This window comes from Tachypleus tridentatus, chromosome 6 (assembly GCF_004210375.1).
Source record: "Tachypleus tridentatus isolate NWPU-2018 chromosome 6, ASM421037v1, whole genome shotgun sequence".
NCBI classification, from domain to species: domain Eukaryota; kingdom Metazoa; phylum Arthropoda; class Merostomata; order Xiphosura; family Limulidae; genus Tachypleus; species Tachypleus tridentatus.
The window spans coordinates 92,450,594-92,478,109 of NC_134830.1; the positions used below are offsets into that span (position 1 = coordinate 92,450,594).

At 32.3% G+C, this 27,516-nt stretch overlaps 1 protein-coding gene across 2 annotated transcripts in view; it reads right to left on the bottom strand.

Annotated features, from left to right (window-relative positions):
• Positions 1-27,516, bottom strand: part of LOC143254614 (uncharacterized) — a 60,362-nt gene that overhangs the window by 23,089 nt on the left and 9,757 nt on the right. For both annotated transcript variants that reach the window (XM_076509764.1, XM_076509766.1), the window contains exon 2: positions 17,589-17,716. In XM_076509764.1, coding sequence (XP_076365879.1) covers positions 17,589-17,680 — 92 coding nt within the window. In that variant the 5' untranslated portion in view covers positions 17,681-17,716. The remainder of the gene's footprint in view (positions 1-17,588; positions 17,717-27,516) is intronic.

Below are 27,516 nucleotides of genomic sequence, written 5' to 3' on the forward strand. Positions count from 1 at the left end.
ATATGGCTAAGAAAATGTTATCTGTTATTAACAAATACTATTGTTTTATATCACTAAAACAGTATTATAATGTGAATCCGAATACAGGATTGTAATACAACTATCAGTGTGCCAGACTAGTTATTAGCAAAGTAAGATTTAAACCACTACAGCGATTTTAACGTTGGCTTGATTACAAAATTCAAATATATCCCAGAAAAATGCCATGTGCAATTTTTTGGATAAAATGATTTTATATTACTACAACAGAGTTGTAACGTGGTTCATTTACTGTATTGAAGAACATCTCGAATTTATAGGAAACTATTGTCTTAGGTAACTACATTAGTGTTTTAATGTGAGTACGTTTACACATTGAAATATGTCTAGGAAACTGACATTTTTCGTAAGTTTAATACTATTATTTTATGCCACTGCAATATTGTTGTGAGGTGAGTCCAATTAGACCATTACAATACTTTTAGAAAAAAACATGCCTAATTAGTAAAATATACACCTAGCAAAGTAATGAGTTTAATTGGTAGAAAAAAATGATTTTACATCACTGAAGTTTTAGTAACAAGAATTTAAGTCACTAGAACTATTATAAAGTGAGTCTGATACATTATTGTAATATATTTAGATAAGTACAATGTACCATATAAAAACAACCCACGATTTTCTGTCTCTACAGCAGTGTTGTAACATAGCTTTGAATGCAGCACTGAAGTATTTCTAGGAATGCACCATGTTAATTAAACATAATAGAAAAACTATTATTTCGTGTCTAAACCATCAGTCTCATTGTATGAGAAAACAACATTCACATACTTTAGACTCACGTTTTAGGGAAATACAATGTTTAATCAGTAAAATATCATGATTGTATGTAAGTACATAAGTGTTATGACGTGAGCCAGATTACAACATTGTAATACATCAAGGTATTGACATGTCTTTTTTAGTAGAAAACTATGATTTTGTACCACTACAACAGTGTTGTAACGTTAGACCAATTACAGCAATTAAATGCTTCAAGAAAATAATTATGTGTAGTTAGTAGAACTCTATGATTATATGTCACTGTTGCAGTTTTGTAATGTGAGAGTAATTTTAATATTTAGGTGCATCCAGAAAGTTCTATGTCAAATTAGTAAAAACTAATTCTATATCGCTGCAACAGTGCTTTAACGTGAGTCCGATTACAGCATTGTAATACAATCAGGCAATTACTATGTGTAATTAGGAAACTATAATTCCGTGTGACTGCAGAAACGCTACAACATGAGAGTTATTACTGCATTGAAGTACATCTTGGAAAATGCGATGTCTCAACAGAAGACAACTATGATTCTTTTCGCTAGATCAATGTTACAAAGTGAGTCCGATTTCATCATTTAAAATATCTAGATAAGTACCATGTCTAATTACTAAAATACTATGGTTGTGCGTCACTATGTCAGTATTTTCATATCATTTTGATTATCATATTTTAATACATAATTTTAGTAAAATGGAATATTTTATATCACAATTATTGTAACGTGATTCTGATTAGAGAATTGTAATACATACAAGTTGAATGTCGTATTAGAAAAAAAAACTATGATTTTACGTCACTACATCAGTGCTGTTACGAGTCGATTAAAGCAGTGAAATATATCTAGGAAAGTTTCATGTGTAACGTGTATGGTTTTTAGTCATAACAGCTGTGTAGTTAATGTCATTCCTTTTACTTCATTGATTTATACCTAAAGTGTCATGTCTATTTAACAGAATTATATTATTTTGTTTAGAAAAGTACGATGCTATGTCACTACAGTTGTTTTAAGGTAAGATAATTTAGAGCCTTGAAATATATTTAAGAAAGTGTCACGTCTAGTTAGTAGAAAACTATAATTTTATTTCCCTGTAGCTGTACTTTAACATGAATCCGATTACATCATTTTAATACATTTAGGTGATTACCACGTTTAATTAATAGAAAATTATTATTTTATGTAACTACAGCAGTTTCAATGTGAATCAGATTACAGTTTTGTAATAAATTTAAGCTATTAACATGTCAAGGTACTAGGGCAGTATGATTTCATGAGACTAAAGCAAATTTCCATTGAAGCACATCTCAGTAAGTGCCTTGTCTATAATTTTATGTCAGTTGGTTATTGTTGTAACGTGAGACCGATTTCAGCACAGAAGGTTTATCTGGATAAGTGCTATATCTGACTGCTAAAATGCTATGATCGTACATCACTAGGTCAGTGTTTTAACGTCAGTCCGATTATCACATTTTAATACATCTAGGAAATTAACATTCCCCGTTACTAGAAAAATGTGATTTTGCGTGATAAAAGCAGTGTTATAACGTGAGTTTAAGTATTCACGTAAATCTAGGGAAATACCATGTATAATTAGTGAAATACTATGATTTTATATAACTATAGAAGTCTTATAGCTTGAGCCGGATTACAGCTATGCATTACATCAAGGATTTATTATGTTTGATCAGTAAAAACCTATGATTTCGTGTCACTACAGCAGTAATGTACTGTACATTTAATTACAGGTTTGAAATACATATAAGTAAGTAACATGTCTCATTAGTAAAAATACTGGTTTATTTTGTCATTATAGAAGTATTCTGACGTGAATCTACTTAAAGTTTAGAAGTACACCAAGAAAATTACCCTCTATAACGAGTATAAATCTGTGGATTTACTTAATTAAAGCAATGTTTTTAACGTTAGTGTGATTACAGCATCGTAATATATAAAGAAAACTCCCATGTCTAATTGTTAGAAATTTATCATTTTATGTCCCGACCGTTGTTGTACCGATTGTAGCATTGAAACATATCTAGGACATTTCCATGCGTAATTCACAGAATTTCACATTACTGCAGTAATGTCATTATGAGAGGCTGATTTCAATGCTATAATACATTTAGAAAATTACCATATCTAATTAATAGAAAATTATGATTTTATGTCGCTATAGCAGTGATGTAAAGTGAGGTGAATTACAGTATTGAAATACACTTAGAAAGTTATCTTATCTAATTAATAGAAAATTATAATTCTATGACGCTTAGCAGTGATGTAAAGTGTTGTCAATTACAGAATTGAAATTCATTTAGAAAAGGACCATACCTAACTAATAGAAAATTATGATTTTATGTCGCTATAGCAGTGATGTAAAGTGAGGTGAATTACAGTATTGAAATACATTTAGAAAAGAACCATATCTAATTAGTAGAAAATTATGATTTTATGTCGCTATAGCAGTGATGTAAAATTAGGTGAATTACAGTATTGAAATACATTTATAAAAGGACGATGTCTAATTAGCAGAAAATTATAATTTTACGTCACTACATAAGTGTTATAATGTCATACATATAGGAAAGTGCTATGTTTAATTAGCAGAAAACTATGATTTTGTGTCACCCAAACTATTGTTATCTGGAACTATGTAAAATATCTAGGAAAGCACCATTTCTTGTTAGTAAAATTTATAACCACAATATAGTAATGTGAGTTCGATTACAGCATTGTAATGCCTCTAAATAAGTTCAGTTTTTGATTAGAAGAAAAATATGATTTTATGTCACTACATCGGTTTTGCGTTCTGGGCAGTTATAGCAATGAAATACATCTAGCAAAGTATTATATGTAATTATTAAAAACTTATGTTTTTTTTATTTAGAACTGCATTATCGTAATGTTAGTTTTTTTACAGCATTTAATCATATCTCAAGTGCCTTGTTTATATAATATAATATAACGTAGAAAAGTACATTTTATGTTACTGCAGCTGGTTCCCCAGTGGTGGGCAGAGCACATGTGGCTCATTATGTAGCTTTGTGCTTAATTACAAACAAACATAACCCCCGGTGGGGCCCGGCATAGTCAGGTGGGTTAAGGCGTTCGACTCGTAATCCGAGAGTTGCGGGTTCGAATCCCCATCGCACCAAACATGCTCGCCCTTTCAGCCGTGGGGGTGTTATAATGCGACGGTCAATTCCCCTATTCATTGGTAAAAGAGTAGCCCAAGAGTTGGCGTTGGGTGGTGATGACTATCTGCCTTTCCTCTAGTCTTACACTGCTGAATTAGGAACGGCTAGCGCAGATAGCCGTCGAGTAGCTTTGCACGAAATTCAAAAACAAAACAAACACACAAATGCAGTTGTAACGTGAGTAGTTATCCTCGCACTTCATTATAAAAAGGATGTTGACTCAGGGAGGAGAAGGCGTGTGATGTCATAACAAATTACAAATATTGTCCGCACAGAAGAATATGGTCCTTGCAGTGTTTCTGATTGTAGGTCCACATTTAACAATTCTTCTTGATGAACTTTCTTATATTGGTGTTATGTAGAGGTAGTCTTAATGAATCAAAATGTTCTCCTTTTTCATTTCGACCAAAATAAATACAGATACAGTGACTACCAGATATATGACTCGGATCCGGATGGACGATTTATATTGTTTTTCTGCATGGTCAGGTAGTTGATCACTAACAAATACACCACCAAACTTTTCTCGTACGCAAATCCTGCGAGAGTATTAAATAAATGTCTAAAATATTCACATCTTATGATGTTTCTAAATCGATCAATTTCGAAAACCGACTGTAATTCTGCAAATGCTAAAACAGTTATAGTGTTAGGTAAAGCACTATCAAAAAGTATTTCAATTTGTAAATTTCCCTCTTTCACCAATTTGAACTGAGAAATCTCCAGCAGAAATATCTGGTGTTAGATCAAAAGCAAAGAGATCGATTCCTTGACTTCTCTAGTATAGATAGATGTTATAGTACAATGTTAAATCCCAATTCATCATTTGACTTAATACAAAACAAATTTTACTTCATATGAGTCAGACTTTTAAACTTAGTCCATTAAGTAAGTACTTGCTCTGTAAATGTCTGATCATGTCGACTGTTTAACTACGACGTGTATCTATGTACCTATTTTTGATTCCGTCGTTCTCGTTATCATTGAAATGGAGATCATCAAAACTGTTTAATTACAATTATCTCTATGGACGATGTCAATCAAAAGACTTCTCTTAGCTTCACCATTACAACCTAGTAGAGTTTCTATGTATTTCTTATATGAATAAATGGTGTTAGACGATGTAATGAGTTTATCATTGATATGTACATCAACTTGATGAATCAGAGACTGATGTAACAAGTTTACAAGAGCAGAGTTATCTTCATCCTTTTTTATAGTGGTACTATCAATCTTAACAGTCTTTGCTTTTAGATGAAGATACTGCTGGGCTGTATCTAAATATTCATCTCCTCGTCCTGATATAGAAAATTCGATGGGTCCTCTATTAGTCACTGAAGATAGAGGATGATATCCAGTCTACTAGTCTTCCTCAATCACTGCTTGTGTAAGAAGGAAAAAAATAAATCTAGCTCATACTTTGTACACTGACAGGACTTTTCACGTAGTAGAAGAATCATGATTACGCGTCAAAAAAAGTCTGAAGTCAATATTCTTCCTCTCTGAGCATGGGACCTTTATGAGTTTTTTTTTTTATTATGTAGAACTTCTCTAGTCAGATTTTAAAATTATTTAATTGCTCGTCGTTTTCCAGCATTGACAAAATGTTTTCCTTTTTTCAGATCTGATGCTTAACTTATACTTGATTTAACTGTCTGTTTCCTAGTCAAATGCTCCATTTTTTCAGAACTGGTATTGCAGAACGAAACTGATTGCTTGAAACGTCTCTCAAGATGTTGGAATTGTAGACAGATGGAAGTATATAAAACATGATAGAAGACCTAAACGTACTGTATATAAATAGGATCATTTTTAGTAAAGTAGTATTGTATTATTCATTCATTTGTGTCCTGACTGTCGTCATTAATTGTTGTCAGCCTTTTAAGCCAAGTGATATCTTGAGTCGTCTAAAAATTAAGATCGTCTGTTGTAAAGGTCAAATTTTTACTACTGTTAGAAACAAATTTAATGGTAAAAATATAGATGAAAGTAGGCGGCATAGAAAATGATGTCTTACAAAACTCTATAATCTATCTATCATTACCCTGCATATACTGGTAGTTTTGGTGGAATACAATCTTTATTTAAATCTGGAAAAATCGACAAGACACATGCACTTTACACAAAACAGTAAAATATAAATCTTTGAGAAACCGAATAATGTTTCAGGAATCGATGAACAATGGTAGATTCATTTGGCTGATTTCTCTAACATAAGTCAATATAATAATTAGTGTGTGTCAATCTTGTTGGCAAATATAAATTTAATGCTTATCAAGATTTAATTAACTTCGGACTAAAATTAAAATTTCCGTCTATTTGAAATCGTAATACGTAATGTACGTAACATAATACATCAAAGGTACGTCCGTATAACACGTAACAGCAATTGTAAAGTATCTTCCACCCGCTAGTACAGCGGTTAGTCTACGGATTTACAATGCTATAATCAGGGGTACGATTCCCCTCGGTGGGCTCACCAGATAGTCCGATGTGGCTTTGCTAGAAAAAAAAAACAATATACGCATTAAGTATCTGTAAGTTTATATCTTTGTAGTGGAAAAGTGAATCCGTTTATAGCATTGAAATGTACGTCAACGCATCCCTACATCAGTCGTGTACTAACTGCAATTACAGCTTTGAGATATATTCCTAAAAGAGCCATGCAGAATTACTAGAACACTATTATTATTTGTTTAGTTGGAAACTATGATTTTATAATTTTGAGATTGTAGTTAGGTTAATCCGACTAAACTAAGAAATAATCTGGACAGGTTCCATTCGTGATTAGTCAAATAATAAGACGTTATATCTGTACATAAGTGTTGTAACGTGAATTCAATTACTTCATAGAAGTACATATAGGGATGTGCCATGTCTGCAATCAGACTCACGCTGCAATAGTTAAAGATTTAGATAACAATGTTTGTAGAATAAGTAAACATCTGTAATTTTATATCATCCATCCCGTTTACAACACTGAAATATATATATAAAAAGTCCAATGTCTAATTCACTGATTTCTAAGAACCATGTTTAAAATTTTGTAGAATACTATGTTTTCTACCATAATTAGTGTTGCTATTTTAGTTCAGTTAATGTATTGAAGACTATCTAGATAAATTAATTGCCTAATTATTATAATCCGTCGATTTTATATCACTACAGTGATTTTATAATGCGAGTCTGTTTGCTATATAAAGAAAAGCATTTACACTATGATTTTTGATACTACAGCAGAGTTGTAACATGAGTACGATTACAGCTTGAAAAATATCTTAGAAAATGCTATATCGAATTAATAGAAAATTATATATCGTAGGAACAACTAATATTGTCATTAAAAACTATTATTAAAAACACAAAACAAGCTCCAACGTTACAATCTGTTTAGGTCATCATCAGGTTAAGAGTTTATTTTGAAAAATGACTGTTATTGATCTATTGTCATGGTAGGTATAAGATTTTATAGTGTTCCAAATATTTATTTCATTATATATGGTAATTGATAGTTTAATATTATGCGTAAATACATTTAAGAAATTAAATTAATATAGGTATAGAAGTGTTTCTTGGTGCTTGTTTAATGTTATATTAAATTTTCGTATCAGAAAAGTTTCTTTAATACTTTATATAATTAAAAATGACTGGTATGGGTAGAGAAAGCACTAGTAGAGGAGAGAACAACGTTTCGACCTTCTTCAGTCATCGTCAGGTTCACAAAGAAAGAAAGGATTACTGACCGGTCGCTGACCACATGTTTGAAGGCGGTAATTTAGTGTGGGAATGTAGAAAGCGTGCTTAGATATTGGATATATTTATTAATATAGGTATAAAGGTGTTCCTTTGTATTGGTTTATCTTGGTCTTGATTTTTTGTACAAGGAAAGCTTCTTTCTCTACCCACATCAGCCGTTTTTAAATATATAATTTTCTCGACAAGTGGGATTTTTCGTCATCAAGGATTATTATTTTATCACGGCGATTGTACGAGAAGTGTAAGTCTTTGTGTTTTTTTTATGTATTTGCACTTATCTATGAAACCATTATGTCTGAATTAACACACCTTATACCACTATTAACAGTACACGGTCATACAATCGTAAAGAAACTAAGAAACTTAAACCAAAGAATTATCAACAGAAGAAATGACATCTGTTTCATTCAACAATGTAGAAAGGAACAACTAACCTCTAACTTTGTAAAGGTAAAACTATAAAAAATTTTAATCAATGCACAAACATTATCCAAAATTTACAGAAAAAAACTACTTAAAGCCATGTTGAACACGAAATACAAAGAACTACATGAATTACAAAAAAATGAACCTACACCATTAACTGGCATGCTGCATTAAACCAGAGATTTATGGACTTATACAACGAAATATCAACCAAATCAACACTAGGAACGACAGGAACAAAAAGATCTGCCACAACAAAAAAATAGAAAAACTAAGATGCAAACAACAGAAAAGACACCGAGACAAACCATTGACTAATCTCACAATTAACAGATCCGACCAACAATTAAACACAGACGAGATACATCTACTTAACAAAGGACTCAACTTCGCAATAGCACCTAGGTACATTCCAACCTTAGAAATTAAAGCATGTTTAGAAAACCTAGCCAGGAGACTTGTGATATTTTCCACATAAAACAAAAACAACAAAAGAACAACCGAAAAACCAACAGAAAGAAGACAACTTAGACAATTTTATTGATATCCAACAGCCAAACCTCCCAGGAAATTTTAAAAATTTATATTTTCCAGAAATACCTAAAAACAACATCTTAAACGATTTTTTCAAAGAATTTTCTCACAAAACCATCAATATAATTTCACAAAACAGAAAACTAAAAAAAACCTTCCACTAAAAACTTAAAACAAGACAAAAACATTAAAATTCTAAAAGCAGATAAAGGAAACGCTATAGTTATAATAAACACGAATGATTACATCCAAAAAACGAAATATATTCTATCAGACACAAACAAATTTAAACCAACACAAATCCAACAAAGACACACGAAATGCAACTAAACAAAATGCTACTAAAAATGAAAAAAGCCAACACAATTTCAAAAACACTTTATTCCTACCTACGCAAGACCGACTCACGCACACCGCAAATATACGGCATTCCCAAACTTCATAAACCAGATTGTCCACTACGACCAATAATGTCCACATATGGATCGTTTAATTACAATCTTGGTAAATACATAGCATGAGCATTCTCCAAATGTGTAACATCAGCCAGCTCATTCATCAAAGACTACTTTAATGCCAAATCTAATACTATACAGCATTCAATGACATTAACTCTATACATCCCAACATTAACTTCACGTGGGAACAGGAAGAAAGCAATCAAATGTCATTTCTTAACCTCAAAATTACAAGAACTGATACACAATTTAAAACAGGAATCCACCGAAAAATCACCCATACTGATGATTTGGGACTCAGCACATGAAACAAAACAAAAACTCAGCATACTAAGAAACCAAATAAACACAGCCATAAAACTATGCTCACCAGATAAAATTAACGATGAATTAGACAAAATAAAACAATACTTCAGCAACATCAATAAGTTTCCTCCACAAACCGTAGAAAACATTATACGCACACACCTAGACAGAAAGCAAAATCAACCAACAAAAGTAAATATATCTCACGAATCAAAAAATCACGAAACCATATACTGCTGCGTACCATATATTCCCGACATCAGCAGACAAATAACCAACATTTGGCAAAAACTAGTAACAAAATATGACATTCCAGTTAATACCAAATTTATTCAAAAACCAGGCATAAAACTAAGGTCTATACTATGTAAAAACTACACTGACAAACATCACACCAACATTATTTATAAAATACAATGTGATAACTACCACGACTTCTATATTGGAGAAACAAGTAGAAAAATGGAAACCAGATTTAAAGAACATAAAAAGTCACTTTCACACGTTTTCGAGCACTGCAAGTCAAATAAACACAACATAACCATAGAAAACACTCAAATACTAAATAAAGAAACAAACATAAACAAACGCAAAATTAAAAAAGCCTTACTTATACAACAACTCAAGTACAAAATAAACCAATACAAAGGAACACCTTTATACCTATATTAATAAATATAATCAAACATCTAAACTCGCCCTCTATATTCCTACATTCAGTTACACAACCGCCTTCAAACATGTCGTGAGCTATCAGTCAGTAATCCTTTCTTTCTTTGTGAACCTGACGATGACCAAAGAAGGTCGAAACGTTGTTCGCTCCTCTACTAGTGCTTTCGCTACCAGACGTTTTTAATATAATATTCGCTATAAGTGGGTTTTCTCGTCATCACGGATTCTTTAATAGTTTGTTTATTTTTTGCGTTTTTTAATAAATATTTCAGTGTTTCTATGGTAATATTGTGTTTATTTGTGTAACTTTTTTTGTGGTACGTTAGTTGTGTATTTTTTCATATTCATTAGTGAACTAAATATTCGGTTGTATCGAGTTAACTTGGTTGAAAAGCTTTCTACGTATTCTATAGGTAACTCCAGCAAATGTACTGTGCAGATATCTGTACCAGTATAGTGATGGATATAAATTTGCTATGACAATACTGGCTAGAAATGGTGAAACCGTATTTCCCACACTTAAACAATTAATTTTTATGTTGTTTTGTGTGTTGAATATAAAACTAGTTTCTGAAGTAGTAATTTCTGAAAGAGTTGCTAGTTGGTTGCAGGACACGTGTATTTGCGGATTGTAAAGTTTTAAAGTTATGTTATAGGCTTCTCTGGCCTGAACTTCGGAGACAAAGAAGGTTACTTTGGATGGTTGCAAACTCTTTTTGTTAACCTGAAAGTGAAAACCCTGTTCTGCACTTTATTTTAATTACATTTTTAATACTCCTATCAACCGTCTTGAGAATACGTTTTTACTTCAAATGGGTTTCTCGTCATCACTAACGTTTTATGGTTTAATTTATCAAATATATCTCTAAGATTAAAAGTGTTCACTTCTTCAAAAGTCACGCTTAACTTGTCGATCAAGTACGTATTAGTAGGTTAAGGAAGTTGAGATGTTGTTACTTGTTTTGTGTTTTTAATAGCTACTTCAGCCGTTTCTACAATGTACATATATATATATATATACTTCAAGTAGATTCTTCGTAATCATAAGTACAAAACTACAATTTTATGCCTCTAAACAACTTCAACATTGTAATATATTTAAATTAGTTCGAAATAGATGTAGAAGAAACGTATGATTTTATATCATTACTGTAGTTTGGTAACGTGAGACCGAATACAGTATCTACCATTGTAACATATTTTGTAAGTTCGATATATAATTAGAAGAAAATTTTGATTTTTATGCTACTAAAAAGTGTTCGCACGTGAGCCCAATTGCAGTATGGAAAGTGGTGTTTACATAAATACTGTATCTGATTTGTAAAATATTATTTCTTTATGTCGCTACAGTAGTGTTGTAACGTGTATCCGATTGCACAATTGATATATATCAATAAAAGTGATTTGCCTAATTATTAGAACACTTATTTCATGCCACTACAGCAGTGTATATAACAGAGTTTCATTACGTGTGAAATTGGCAGAAAAACTACGATTTTATTTCATTAGAGCTACTGTAACTTTAATCTGAATACTGAATTAAAATACATTTAGGTAAATAGCATGTCTCATTATTATAACACTAGTATATAATGTCAATATAGAAGTGTTTTAACGTAAATCTATTTGCAGAATTAAAGGACATCTATGGAAGTGTCATGTCTAATTAGTTGAATACCATTATTTCCTTTCAGTAGAAAACTATTATTTCATATTACTACAGCAGTGTTGCAATTTACTTCTGATTAAAGCATTGTAATACATCTAGTAAAGTACTATGTGTACTTAATGTAAAACTGTGGTTTTATGTCACTAAAGAAGTGCTGTAATGTGAATCAAATTACAACATTGAAATACAACTAAAATTAAAAATATTACTAGAACTATTGTAACGTGAGTCTGACTACATCAGGGTGACAGATTTAGATAAGTCCAATATATAAAAGTAGAAAACTTTGATATATATTACTACAACGGTATTGGAATACAGTTTTATTACAGCTTTGAAACATATCCCGGAAGGGCCGTGTAGAAATAAATGATTTTGTATCATTATAATAGTGTTGTAGAGTGTTTCCGATTACAGCACTGAAATATGTTTAGAAAAGTGTCATGTCTAATCAATAGAAAACGATTATTTTATTTAGTAGAAAAATGTTATATTATGTCACTACTGCATAAGGATTGAATTTAAGAGACCTATAACTGAACTAACCACAATAAGAAATATTGTGCATAAGTTGAAGGTATTTTAGTATTTGCAGTAACGAATACTAGTAGGTTCGGTAAGACATCTGAGTATCCATCTAATAATAACGTACTCTTCATATCGGTTTCCAGACGAGTGAATATTGCACTTCCTTCTTTATAATCGCAAAGAACTTATGACTTACAATTTTTCTTTTCCAAAAACCTTCAAAAAGAAAAATACAACGTTTTCTTCCGTATATATTTATAAATTTTGCAATATCTATATATCAAGTTTATTTTTAATAGAGACTGCAAAACGAGCTAAACATATAAAACTGTTTATGACAAGTAGTCTTTCTTAAAACTACTAACAAGTGAGTAGATTACGTTAGCATTAAGCCTTTGTTTTAACGGAGCTTTGCATGTTGATCACCGATATAACTTTTATTTCCATATATCCTGAATATTTTCGCTAGTGGTAATGTAATAAAATCAGCGCTGCTAACAGCCTTCAATAGTTTCTTTTCTTGTGATGAATATGTAGGCTTAATAGACAGGAAACTAATGGTCTTACTTGCATACCGAACTCTACGTTGAGATCAACATCGTTTCGTGTCCTGTTTTTAAAATGAAGAAAAAACAACGAAGCCTATAACAACCAAAGTTTTCACTTTATGATATAAAATTAACATAAGCCGATAATGGCCAATAAAGTGAGAAGCATAGTGAACATAATAGCCTCTCTTTGTACTAAACATTTGCATATTGCACGTTTAATCTCATGCGGGTAGATTTTGGCTTGGGCATTCCTTACCTTTAAAACAATTTGAGTACACCTACTTACTATGCTGTTTGAAGATTATTTCTTTCTTTTTTTTTTGTTTTCATCATACAATGGATCCTTTAATTAAGAAATTCTTACTGTATGTCAGAAGTAGAACTTTGTTAAGAATACTTCGGAAATGCAAAAATAATTATAACTTTCAAATATAAAGTGATTTTTATCTTTGTTCTTAAATTTTTTAGCCAAAATAATATGCATAAATGTTATTATGGCTCAAAGAAAACTAAATTCTGAAAACAAAATCATTCTCAACTGATTTAACTGTACATGATACACATAAGTGTTATCTTTGTATACAGGGAACTTAAGTCTATAAGTCAGATTTGATTTACAAAATACAACTTAGAATTATTATTACTTTACTTTGTTCAGGTTTCAATATCTGTAATAATCATAGATCGACTGAGTAAACCTTGATATCTTAATTTTCTTAACTAGTATGGGATGTATATACAGAATAATTAAATGGGAAGTTTGTTTAGGTTTTCTACAGACTATGTGTTTCCAGTACGTCATCATGTTGTAGCAGAAATTCGAATTGCATTCTTGGAAAATTTTAAAGTTTATAATTTAATACTTATGAGCATATGCACCCATAACATTTTAATACATACTTGCTAGGATCTGAATACCGTTTTGGTCTAAAGCTATTGTAATAGTTGATATATATAGAGCTTTAGCTAGAGAAAACCAAAACTGGTTGTAAAAAATTATATCTTAAAATACGTAAGTAAATGTTTTCTACTATCAAGGTTTTGTTATACTAAATTAAACACTTTGTTAAGAGGATCTAAGTTACATAATATTTGAAATTCTATTCTTTTGGCAATATAATGGTGCATACATTTGTTTGATAGCTATGACTGGAACGGTGCACGCAAGTCATTTCTAACAAAATGGAGATTTGAGGATCGTTGATACATTTTACTTAGGGCAGATTAACACACATATCAACAAGCCCAACCATGAGACGTTTGGACGTACCTGTTATGCTCATAAAACAAAGAATGTTTAAATACGTTTTGATTAATTTTAATTAATGTTTAAATGTTGAAAACAACGAAAAGTCATTAACATTCTTATAAATTCTTTATTTTCCATTTTCCATTTTTTTCTTGTGATATTGTTTATAAACTTTGCATTTTAAACTATCTTTGCACGTATTACGATGAGAAACAATTTTTTAATTCATTTACTTCAAATTGATATAAATAAAATATAAACACTATAAACGGTTACCCCGAACTGTCGTACAGCGCACGCTCTTCTGTTTTGTTAGCCCACCAGTGGCTCAGCGGTATGTCTGCGGACTTACAACGATAAAATCCGGGTTTCGATACCCCTGGTGGGCAGAGCACAGATAGCTCATTGTGTAACTTTGTGCTTAACTCAAAACAACAACAACTATTCTGTTAAATTTTGAGAAATTTTAAAAGAGATAAGTTATTAGTCTTTCCTGTTTAATAGAGGAAGTTGTCTCGTTTATGCTGGTATCGAAATTTCTTATCTTGAAGTTTACAGATGATGCCATCTAAAAGTTTAAAAAGTAAGTCAACCAATCCCAGGCTCCTTTACTTTATAGTAAACCGATTTTGAGCACACAAATTAGTAAGTCACAGTACAACACAGCCAACATTAAGTCACAATAGAATTTAATGCATTCAAACTACATTTATTGTGACGCCATTGCAAACTAACTGCTTTGGGGAAAGGTATATACTGTCCTTTTCAGTATAAAATATTCAAACAGCCAGATCATAAATATACGTTTAGATCAAAGATTTAAAATATCCAAGATGGAAGTATCACTTGTTCTTAAAGGAATATGGATCAACCAAGGGCACGAGGAACACCAAGAAAGAGAATTTCAGCGTGTAATATTCCAACCATTGTAAGTAAAATGAAACAGATGAGAATTTATGTACAAAATGGTCAATGATAAAAGACAATCACGTCGTTCAGACAGCATAAGGCAACATAATGAAAAAGGATCTCCGTCTACACACAAAGTGATTTCACGATATACCCGTGCAACAGTCGTTTACTAAATGTAGCTGAAAAAGATATTTTTTCTTCTAACCCATATATAGACATACCCGCCAAGTATCCGAACAGCAGCTGTGGGCTTCTGTGTGATCAGACTGTTGGCACGGGCGATAGAAAACCGTTCATCTTCACACACTATATGGAAAGCTAGAAGAGAACTTGAGTGTGATTTGGATATAATATCACAACGTGACCCTTTGCGGTGAAAATTACACTGCAGAGATCCTCAATTTTCATAAATTGCATGATCTGACGCGGTGACATGAATTCTAAAATGTTGGCAAGGCTTCAGAATTGTTTTAATATAACATTTAAAGCCATTGTCTGTATATGCAGGCCCGGCATAACCAGGTGGTTAAGGCACTCGACTCGTAATTCGAGGATTGCGGGTTCGAATCCCTATCACACCAAACATGCTCGTCCTTTCAGCCATGGGGGCGTTATAATGTGACGGTCGATCCAACTATTCGTTGGTAAAAGAGTAGTCCAAGAGTTGGCGGTGGGTGGTGGTGATTAGTTGCCTTCCCTCTAGTCTTACACTGCTAAATTAGGGACGGCTAGCGCAAATAACCATCGTGTAGGTTTGCGCGAAATTCAAATCAAACCAAATTATATATGTTATATATATATGCGTGTGTATAAAGAATGAGGAATGGAGAGAATCTTACTAAATATATTACTTACCATGCATAGCATGATGCCAGTGTTTTTGGTTTTTTTTAACCTTTAAGTAAGTGATGTCCCCAGCTGAGATAGTGGTAAGTCTACGGATTTACAATGCTAAAATCAAGGGTTCGATTCCCCTCTGTGGACACAGCAGATAGCCTGATGTTTCTTTGCTATAAATAAAAACAAGCAAGCTTTAAGTGATTTTGAAATATAGGCCGAGAGTACTTACAAGTAGATGAAAGTTATATCTTATAAGTTTCTCACTACTAAATTGTCACTTGTAACCATAACCTACTTGAGATCTCATCTTTTATCTCGTACATGCTGCTATTTTATTAACTACATACGTGAAGTGAAATTTTAAATAGTGTATTGGTTTGATAGCAGTGGAAGATAACGAGTTTGGATATTGTTCGAAATGTTTACTTTTCTCGAGCCGTGAATCACGAACACTAAGAACGACGAGAATGAAAAATAAAGTGATCGTAATATGTCTACTAATCTGTATATTATTTGAAAGGTGCCAAGGCAGATGCCAAGTTCCAGAAGCATAAAATGGTACTGAAAGTAATATTAAAATCGTTTTAGTTATTTTGGGCTTTTATAAATAAAAATATTTATAATAATAAAAAGCGATAAACAGTCATTAATAATACTATTTAAAATAAAATTATCTGTTGATGATCAATTCCTCTTTGTTTTCAATGGTTCGATATTACAGTTGGCGTAACATTACGCTGGGTCCAGCATGGCCAAGCGTGTTAAGGTGTGCAACTCGTAATCTGAGGGTCGCGGGTTCGCATCCCCGTCGCGCCAAACATGCTCGCTCTTTCAGCCGTGGTGGCGTTATAATGTGACGGTCAACCTCACTATTCGTTGGTAAAAAGTAGCCCAAGAGTTGGCGGTGGGTCACATGACTCGCTGCCTTTCCTCTAGTCTTATACTGCTAAGTTAAGGACGGCTCGCACAGATAGCCCTCAAGTAGCTTTGTGCGAAATTCAAAAAACAAAGAAACAAACAATACCCTGTATTGCCTATCACCAGAAGTATCGCTACAGGACTACAAAATATCAGGAAGGAGAGCGTGTTCCAAACCGTGAAAATAAATAAATATTGATTCTATATTCTTTAGATTGTCTGCAAGGGTATGGGAGTTTTACTGGTATTTATTGACGAGTATAAATTTTAAAATTTATAAATTTTAAAAATTATAAATTATTATAATTATAATTATAAAATTATTTCCGTATTCTACACAACATTTATTTGTCGACTTTTATCGGTTACAGCTCTAACAATTAGACTTTCTGCAAATTATAAAATTATTTCCGTAACACAACAAAATCGGTTACAGCTCTTTAAAATGTATTTAAAACTTGTAATCGCTAAATGGTAGTAAATTTGTGTTTCTTGAAATACTCCGGTTGTTTTTAACTTAAGCATGATTCCTAATAGACTCTGGTCAGCACTACACAATCTAATCAGTGCATCATGTACAATATGCTCCAGTCAACATTACACAATATAATCGTAGCATGCTCTATTCATACAGTATAGCGATTTTCAATATTGTAACTGCTAACCAATGTTTCATTCAACATTTATCAAGAAACCTTTTAGCTTAATATCTTTTCAATTCCAGGACAATGACGATCCTATCTTTCATTTGGATCTTTAACAACCAGACACTTACCGACAATCCAGGGATTCTGTTGACAAAACTTCCCAGATAACTACAAAGACAAAAATTAAAGAAAGACGAGAGGCTGTTATCATAGCTGTCATGAAGTGGATACTGTAGAGAAAACTGGAACGACGTTTCTGTAAATAAAATGTAAGGAATATCTAAGTATTTTCTTGTTTTAAAAACTATTCATTTGTCTCTAACTACTTATTTATGTGATAGAAAAGAACATTCCCGTACTTATTTTTAATATAATAAGTAAAAATCGTTTTATAAAGTTTCATGATTAGGTAGCTTGAGTGGATTAAACGTGCCCCTACCATAATAGGTACAAAGTTAATCAAAAGTTTTAACACTTTAGCACGGTTGCTAAAAGTTCTAGTTTTTCGTCACCTTCTTAGATCTTTTTTTAGAAACGAAAATACTACCTACAGCTTTTAAGTACAAAGGGCTCATAATACTGTTCAGAGTGTGTTTGTTTCTAGATATGTGACGGATACTAACTAAAACGGACAAATAATGAAAACTATAACACTTTATAAGCAGTTTGAGAGCCACACATTCACACAAAACAAATGTATTTATGCAGAATATTGGGAGATGTGTCTTTATCAGTCTGAAAGTACTTATTTTATTCAACCACTAAAAATGTCCATTATTGTTGGTATGTAAGGAATCTTAAGCTGGTTATTTTAAACCCGTTGGTAATGAAGACGAAGTAATACATTTCTTCGTAAAGAATACTAGAATATCCTCTATTCTGTATTTTATTTGTCTTTAATTATTACAGATTTAAAGAATTTAATATCGTTTAAACCAGTCATAACAAAGGTTTTGAATATTGTACATATAAATATAGAAAATTTGAGCTTATTTTCTTAGAAATGAGTAATTTTAACTTTTTGGAAATTTTGTTATGATTATTCTTCCATTTCTTAAGCTTGGTGCATTGAATAGGGTATACAACACCTGGAATATCAGCACACTCTCTCATATCTAAGTTACTGCTTACTAACGTTGATTGCTCAACAAAATAAAAGTCAACCAGGAACACTCAATGCTTAGACACAGCCTTTCTGTAAAAACTAAAACGTTACTTATTGTAATTTTCCCTAACAAATACCATTATTTGATATTATAATAATGAAATTAATGAGAAACATAAAATTTTCGAGAAGAGATTCTCTTGTCTGAAGCATGACACACGAGCTTTTAATAACATTATATCACGTTAAAGTTTGGTGGGAGATGAGTTTCAAGCTAGCATGCGCTTTAGTATTTCTCGTGGATCATTGTAATATTATATACCTAATCAGAGCTAATTTTCTTAATCACATGGCACACATACCAGTAGCACAATGAGCTAATCAACAGTGATATACTGCTGAGAAACTTACAAAAATATGTTTTGACTATCTCTATAGCTCAAAATCATAAATATAGGTTTAATTATAATTAATGTTACTTCCGAACTTTGACAAACTTCCTTGTGTTCTATATGCTCACACAGTATGGAATTGCATACAAAGTAGCCCTCTATCTTAAGACAGACTGTATAAAGTACGAAGGATTACTTGAAAAGTTAACGCAACGTTAATATTTCAATAGGTTTTCGAACATTTAAGAAAAAAAAATTAGAGTAATTTTCTTAGTCTTTCTCCCATTTTTTATAAAATACACAATATATACTATATCAGATTATTTTTTACATATCAATGATGTCAAGCTGTCAACATAATTTATAGCGTTGTTCTTTTGTAGTGTAATACTACACGATGGAATATCTACGTTTCGTCCACCTTGAGGAACCAAATCCCGGATTTTAACGTTGGGCGTCCTTAGATATTATTGCTAGTTCACTGGAAAACAAATAATTTATAATTCAGTAGTTACAACAATAAATAATATTATTTCTACCAAATGTGGAAACTTAGAAAATTTTAGATTTCTTTACACAGTAGTGGAAAGTTCAGTGTATTTTATTAATAATACTGCTATAATTTTCTCTTACATAACAAATTATAAACTTATATAAAATTTAGCTCCATAACAGCTACTGTCAGAAAGACTATTATGTTACTGAAAACACTATGTAACACAAATTTTGTTCCTGGATAGTATGTGTTTTTATGTGTTGTTTCGTAATTGATTGTGTTGTAAAAGTACAGAAAATGTCCATTATTCCCATCAAACTTTGCTTTTGTGACCTGGATAATGAAATTTAGAAATTAACCTATTATCTTTGACAAAACGGGCAAATTTGCACCTTTTCATTTACATAAGGTCTGAATAAAACAACATATGAATCAAGATTTACAGTTATTTATACTAAATTATTACAAAAATGAACCAAAATATTTAAAAGTGAGTAGTTTTTCGAGATTTGCGACTGTAATTTAAATCACTTTCACGTATCAGCCCCCACATATGGTTTCCCATCATGTTTTCGTTATACGCTCGCCTTGCTCCTCCGAGTATGCTCCCATGTTCTCCTGAAATTATCAAGATGAGAGTCAAGGATATGGATTTTCAGGGACATCCTGCAACCAATTTTGCCGTAGTTCTCCACCAGAGCCTTAACAAGTTCCATATAATTTTCGGCCTTGTGATTGCTCAAGAAGCCTCGAACCACTGTGACAAAGCTGCCACAAGCTTTTTTTCCTTCCTACTGAGCTTTTTAGGGAATTCTGAGCACTCCATGATCTTTATTTGTGGTCAAACGAAGACACCAGCTTTGACCTTTGCCTCACACAGCTTAGAGAAGAAGTCTCAAAGGTATTTGAAGGCTGCAGACTCCTTATCAAGAGCTGTGACAAATTGTTTCATAGGACCCCATTTTATGTGCAATGGTGGGAACAGCACTTTCTGGAAAGCAAATAAATTCATTATCGTATTCTAATATTTGTATGTATTATCTTTACATGCTTTGATAAGGTTATTCCAAAACAAGCAACCCACAATATTTATTAACCTATTTATTCAGCAAAAATATTAAGAATATTACTTTTTTCTTTTTTAAGAAAAGAAGACATTTTTCTGAAACATCACAATTGCAGTCAAAAGCATACTACGTAGAAAACAATAGTCTAAGGTGTGTGTAATTCAATTTCTCAAAGTACAGCAGAAATATCAATATTTAATACATTTCTCACCATATCCACCTTGATTCCCTAAATATCAGCAGAACATAACCAGCACTACTTCTACATTCGAATATGCTCCATACGTCAAATTTAGCATTTTTATGAAAACGACTGTCTTTCAGCGATTTTTCTTTTTTGAAGTCATTATTTTCCAAATTGGAAATATTTATAGGCGGCTACAAGTCACCCGGGGTTTCCATATGAAAGATTAATTCAAGAGAACATTAAAGAAACCAAAATACGGAAATTTTGAGCAACAAAATATGTCAAAATGCCATGCTTAAAAACAGGAAAAAAAGGTATTTAAAATGTTACTTTCCCATTGTCAGAATCGCTGGAAATAAGTACATCCTTTGATCCACAGTGATATGAACTTTCTGTCCAACTGAGCTATTAGCATTTTACGGTAACGTGCATTATAATGTAAAAACCCATTTCCTAGTGGTTCAGTCTATTTTTAATTCTCTAAAACAACAAATTTGAAAATCAAAGCACTGTATCAGATATTAAAGAAACACTTCGATCATTCTTGTAAAAGATACATCTCTGATTCCACCTTTCATGTGAAATAAATATAGAAACCAGGAAATGACTTCTTTGTATCAATAGAATGATCTTCAGTTGGAAATCTTTAGCAGCATAAAAATTTCCATCTACTGATCTTTTCCGGATAACATTTTATATAACACTAAAGTTATGAACTTATTAAAAGGTAACTAAATTCATTGTATTTTATACTAATTGAAATTTCATGTTAAATATTTTTTTTATACGATGAAAATACTTCTTGGATTGTATATTTGTTATTTCACATTGAAGGTAGAAACAGGGGCGTGTTTCGTTCATTTCGTCTTTCATATATTAATATATATATATATATAAATAACTAAAGTGATTTAACAGTTTTTTATTGTAAATAACTTGAGAAAACTTCTCTTTAAATCTAATATCTGATAAATGTTTTCAGTAAATAAATCAGCCGCAAAGCAATATATATTGTAACGTGTACTTATACAAAATATTATAATACATTGTTTTATACACTCGGGTCTCTCTAAACTCTGAATTGAATAAAACAACACGTTTAAACTGAAGTCAGCTAAATATAAAAACGTAGGAATATTTCAGAAAAATATGTTACATTCATCTATGAAGCATTTAATTACGTTATGATTTCCAACTTCGTAAGCTTGCGGGATTTTTCTCTCTTTATTTAATATACAATAATAAGAGTAATAGTTAAGCTTTTTAAATGTTGATACAGCAAAATGGTAGATTAATGTAAAACGTGTTTTCTAACCCATAAGACGTTCTAAGGAGTTTCATAGCTTCATACTGTCTCAAAAGTGATCGATTATACACATAAACATTTTTTTCCTTCATCAAAACCATTGAATATCACTTTAGTGTTGGTGGAATGACATATTATTTATGGAAGTGGCTTTTCCATTTTTGTTAGTACATAATTTTGTATATAATAGATTCGCGGAAATCTGTGTGTTTTGTAGGCACAGAAAAGATTTTTTAGTTATGATAATAACTTATTATATTCTATGTTAAAAAAACGACAACATAATTCTATTTTGAAGATATAAATCATTTTATGCTTTACACCAGTCGGTCCAAAACCAGAAATTATTTGATATTTATGTAAAAAACAAATATTTTTCCTTATATACGAGGAACTACTTTTTAAATATTTAGCACTCGTATAACCATTTTGGAAATTAGCACATTTGATTAATGTCAGTAAGATTTGCTTGTACCTGCGTTTGTCATAATCTTTATTATTGGAATAAAATTAATTGAAATGTGCTTATGTATTGTTATATTGCTTATTAGGTTAACACTTCATTTTGTTTAGTTAACCGTCAAATTTTGATCCAAAGTTCATTTACATTCACAGTGAATATAAAAATTCGAAATATCAGTTTCATAGACATCAACAACTGATTGCATATTTTTCTACCTATAACCAGTTTGTGTTGAAACATGAATAGTTAGTTTTAGAATTTTTGTGGCTAGGGTTACGGTTCGAAATATTAATATCGATTGTTACGTGTTACACAATTTTAAATAGCCTGAAATTGAGTTAAATGATAATTTAGGTTTAGAAGTTCAATGAATTTTGATATGTATTCAATTTACGATACTTTTCAACAAAACTGATAGACCTAATTTTGGTTTTTAATGCAAATATATTTTAATATACAACCAATAACACAATTTACAATAACGGTTATTACCAATAATGACATCTGTTTAGAAACTTACAAACATTATTGAGTCTTCTGTCTGGTCTGGAACTTTATTGATACCTTATCGAGGGTTCACGATGAGCGAATTAATTTTAAGTTGATAAAGATATAAATGTCTTAACAGAGAGCTAGCAAGCTGTAATCTTTCCGCTTCGCCGGCCACATACCATAGGTGAAGTTATACAATGTTTTCGTAAATATACTAATGTCCGATGTAGACCTTCTTAAGTTAAATGGTTTATAATTTTCGAAATCTATAAACGTTCCTGGTCAGATATTTGTTCTCAATTAAGAAGCATTATATCAATCACAGTTACAGCTCCCGGGACATAGCACTCCAACTAAAACAAACCAAAGATATATACTGTCTTTTAGTGCATCGTGTTGATCTTAATTATAGGCATGAGGAGAGTTTTTAGAACAGGGGTGTGCAACAGGCGGCCCGCGGGCCACAACTCGGCCCGCCAAGCCATTTAGTGTGGCCCTAGTTGTTGTAATCTAACCATGTGGCCTGATCTGTAATCCAACGCAAATGGAATATTTTTAAAAGCATCGATCCTACGGGATTCCCAGGCTTCGACTCGACAAACTTCTAAAATTATCTTTGCTAGAGAGGAGCAGGCCGAATTCGATTGGTCGGCCTCCTTAGGGCATGAATAGGTGACGTGCACTAGCACTATTATCTACGACTCAACGTCATGTCCTGAACCTCGCCTTCGCCCGCTGGCGACAATTTTCCCTAACCTCTACTGTCCGTCATTCATTATTGGTGAAAATTTTATTACCTTTTACAGTTACTACAAGAGATTGAAGGTAAATTGATTATTATTTAGCATATTGTTGTGACTTTACTGAATTTATTAAAATTTTTGCTTTCAAATGCATCTGATTCTATGTACAGTGTGATTCGTTATTCGCGGGGTTACATTCTTTACCCTCCCGCGAATAGCGAAAACCACGAATATTGGATGCAGTTTTAAAACGTATATGTATGCGATTATATACTATATGAAATGCTTCCCAAACACTAATGATACTTATACTCATTGATGCAGTAATAATGTAGCAATATTGCATACTGTTATGTATTTCACTAAATTGTACCGTGCGTTACCGGGCTGTGCTTTGCCGTTTGCGTTGTTGGGGAAGCTGAGGCAGTCAGCCAATAGCAGTCCAATCTTGTTTGGTGAAGACGACAATTGATAAAAACGGCTTGATTGAGTAAATACAACAGAAATCTTCTCGAAAAGCCCTTTCAGTCTCTGTGACCTACAAAAACGCAGTTCGCGCATAACCCGCGAATATGCGGGGCCGCGAATGGCGAACCGCGAATAGGCGAGGTCACACTGTATTTTGCTATTCTCAATTAATTTAAGTACCGGAAGGCTATGATCGGGATGCCAATTTAGAAACATGTGTTTCTGTCCATGAGAGGTTCCATGTGTAAATAAATTTTATGTTTTTTCTACTTTGCTATTTTCGTGAGAATAATTTTGTTTTGATTTCAGGGCTAGTAAAATGTCAGCAGTTAAGAAACGAAAAATTGATGATGAGGGAAGGTTATTCAACAGTGAATGGTGCACAAAATATCTTGTTGTCCCACATAATCAAGGTGTTGTCTGCCTCGTCTGTCTATCTACAATTGCAGTCATGAAAGAGTACAATATTAAGCGACATTACGCAACTAAGCACTCCTCCCAGTTTGATGAAATTGTTGGTCAGGCACGAAAGGACAAAATTGAACATTTAAAACATCCATTGAAAAGCAACAAGGTGTTTTACCACTTTCAAGAAAAATTCAGAACTGGTGACAAAACTGAGTTTTAAGCTTTGTGAATGTATGGCAGAAAAGGGAAAGCCTTTCAGTGATGGAGAATTTATTAAAAATTGTTTAACAATATTCACAGAATATGCATGTCCAGAGAAAAAATATTTGGTGGAGCAAACTAGCCTTTCCCGCTTTACTGTCTCACGCAGGACAAAAGATCTTTCAGAGGACATCAAAGAAACTTTGAAAGAGAGATTGAATTCGTGTGAAGCTTTCAGTCTGGCTTTGGATGAAAGCACTGATATCAATGACACATCCCAACTTGTCATTTTCATCAGAGCTGTTACTGCAGGCTTTGATGTTTTCGAAGAGTTTTAGATATGGCAAGCCTTTCCTCCACAACCACAGGACAGGATATTTGTGAACAAGTGCTTAAGGTTGTAGAAAAGTTTGAACTGAATCCTTATAAATTATGTGGTGTTACAACAGATGGTGCTCCTTCCATGACAGGTAGGACAAATGGATTCACCAAGAAATTTCTAACTGCAATTGGAGCACAAGACGTAGTTGTAAGCCATTGCATTATTCACCAAGAGAGCTTCTGCACCAAAGTTCTGGATTTTGCAGAAGTCATGAAAAATGTCGTCCAATGCGTAAATTATATTCGAACACGAGGATTAAATCATCGACAATTTAAAACTTTTTAGATGAGCTGGACAGTGAGTATTCAGATGTTTTGTACTTCTCTGCTGTACGTTGGCTTAGTAGAGCTGCTACTTTGAAGAGATTCTGAATCTGCGAGAGGAGATTAAGTTCTTCATGGAGAGCAAACGTCAGAATGTGGACTTCTTGAGCAATGAGAACTGGCTGAATGACTTAGCATTTCTCACAGACATTACACAGCATCTGTCTGATTTAAACTTAAAACTACAAGGGAAAAGTCAACTTGTGAATAAGTTGTTTGAGCATATTTGTGCTTTTGAGAAGAAATTGGAACCTTTCCAGGTTCAGTTGAGAAGAGCCATATTGACCCATTTTACATGTCTTGCAACCAGGAAACTGGAATTTCCTAATCTGGATTGCACCAAATATGGAACCAGTGAACAAAAGCTGCGTGATGAGTTTGCAAACAGATTTCCAGATTTCAGACAAACTGAAATTAGATTGAAATTGTTCGCTCAACCTTTTGATTTGGCAGTGGAAGACAGTCCTGATGATTGCCAAATGGAACTCATTGAACTGCAGGCTGACATGGACACTAAAAGGAAATTCTTTGAAAACAGTTTGCTAGACTTTTACAAACTCTGTGTACGTGAAAAGTTTCCCAATTTGTCCCGTCATGCACAAAGAATTGCCTCCCTTTTGGTAGCACCTACTGCTGTGAGCAATTTTTCTCCAAAAACTTCAGCTTGCATAGTAATATAGACTATACACCAGAGTTTACATACACGCGCTTATTGTCGACCCTTACACTCGAGAATCTTCTGCAATTTTAGTGCATAGGCAGGAATTTTACAATACAGATTTAAAAATATAAGTTATATACATTTCTAAATACAAATTTAACTTAAATAAGCATCGATATTAAAATAGATATCATGGTAAATCCATCACACAATAAACTTAATTTACTAAGTAAAATTACATGAACTTTTTTCAAGGCTTTCGTAAAAAACTAGCAAAATTATTTTACATTCGAATTATGTACATGTAAAATTATATAGGTAAATAATATAATCAGAAATATTTTAGAAAGCATTTTCCCTTTTTATTTCTTTGTCTTAAATGACTGAGAGGTAGTAATCGAAAAGGTTTCGTCTGTATAACCCATAACAACTATCATTAATATTCTCCAGTGAAACTAGATCGTTGGGTGTAAGCATAATTACAAACTTACAGCTTTTACATAATTACAGCAATTTAATCAATTGCTCTTTTTATTAACATTTGTTAAATCATTTTTGAGCCATAGTTCTTTACTACAGCTGGTAATTAAAGGGCGTTAGAAATTCATAAACTTTTGTATTAGACGTAAGAGCTCTCTTTAATATTCGACATGAAAAATACCCCCAGTGGCACATCAGTATATCCACGGACTCACACTGCTGAAAACAGGATTTCGATACCCATGGTGAGCAGAGTACAAATAACCCACTGTGCAGTTTTGTGTTTAATTCTAAACAAATTAACAAACAATGAGGATAGTTTAAAAGATGAAGATTATCTAGAGTAAAAACACTATTTATCAATAATTTAAATTAGTGCTGGTTAAGACCAGTTCTTAGGAAAACATACTTATGGTCTATTTTAAGAAAGAGGGTAGTGATTCTTAAGTGAAATTAACGATCAGAAGTGTCGAACAACCTGATATATTTGTATAAATGGCTTAAGTTGAAAAATTTACCATTGCTTCTTAATTTTCGTCAAAACTTGCAAATGCTTGAATCAGTTTGCAGGTTTAACTATTGTCCATATACTTTGTATATGCATTATGTATATATGCATATATATATATGTCTCTGTGTGTATGATAGCATATATTTATATATTGTGACGGATATACTTTTATTAAATTTATTTTAATATCGATGTTTGTTTCAGTTAAATATATATTTAGAGTTTGTTTGTTTTTTTGAATTTCGCACAAAGCTACTCGAGGGCTATCTCTGCTAGCCGTCCCTAATTTAGCAGTGTAAGACTAGAAGGAAGGCAGCTAGTCATCACTACCCACCGCCAGCTCTTGGGCTACTCTTATACTCAACGAATAG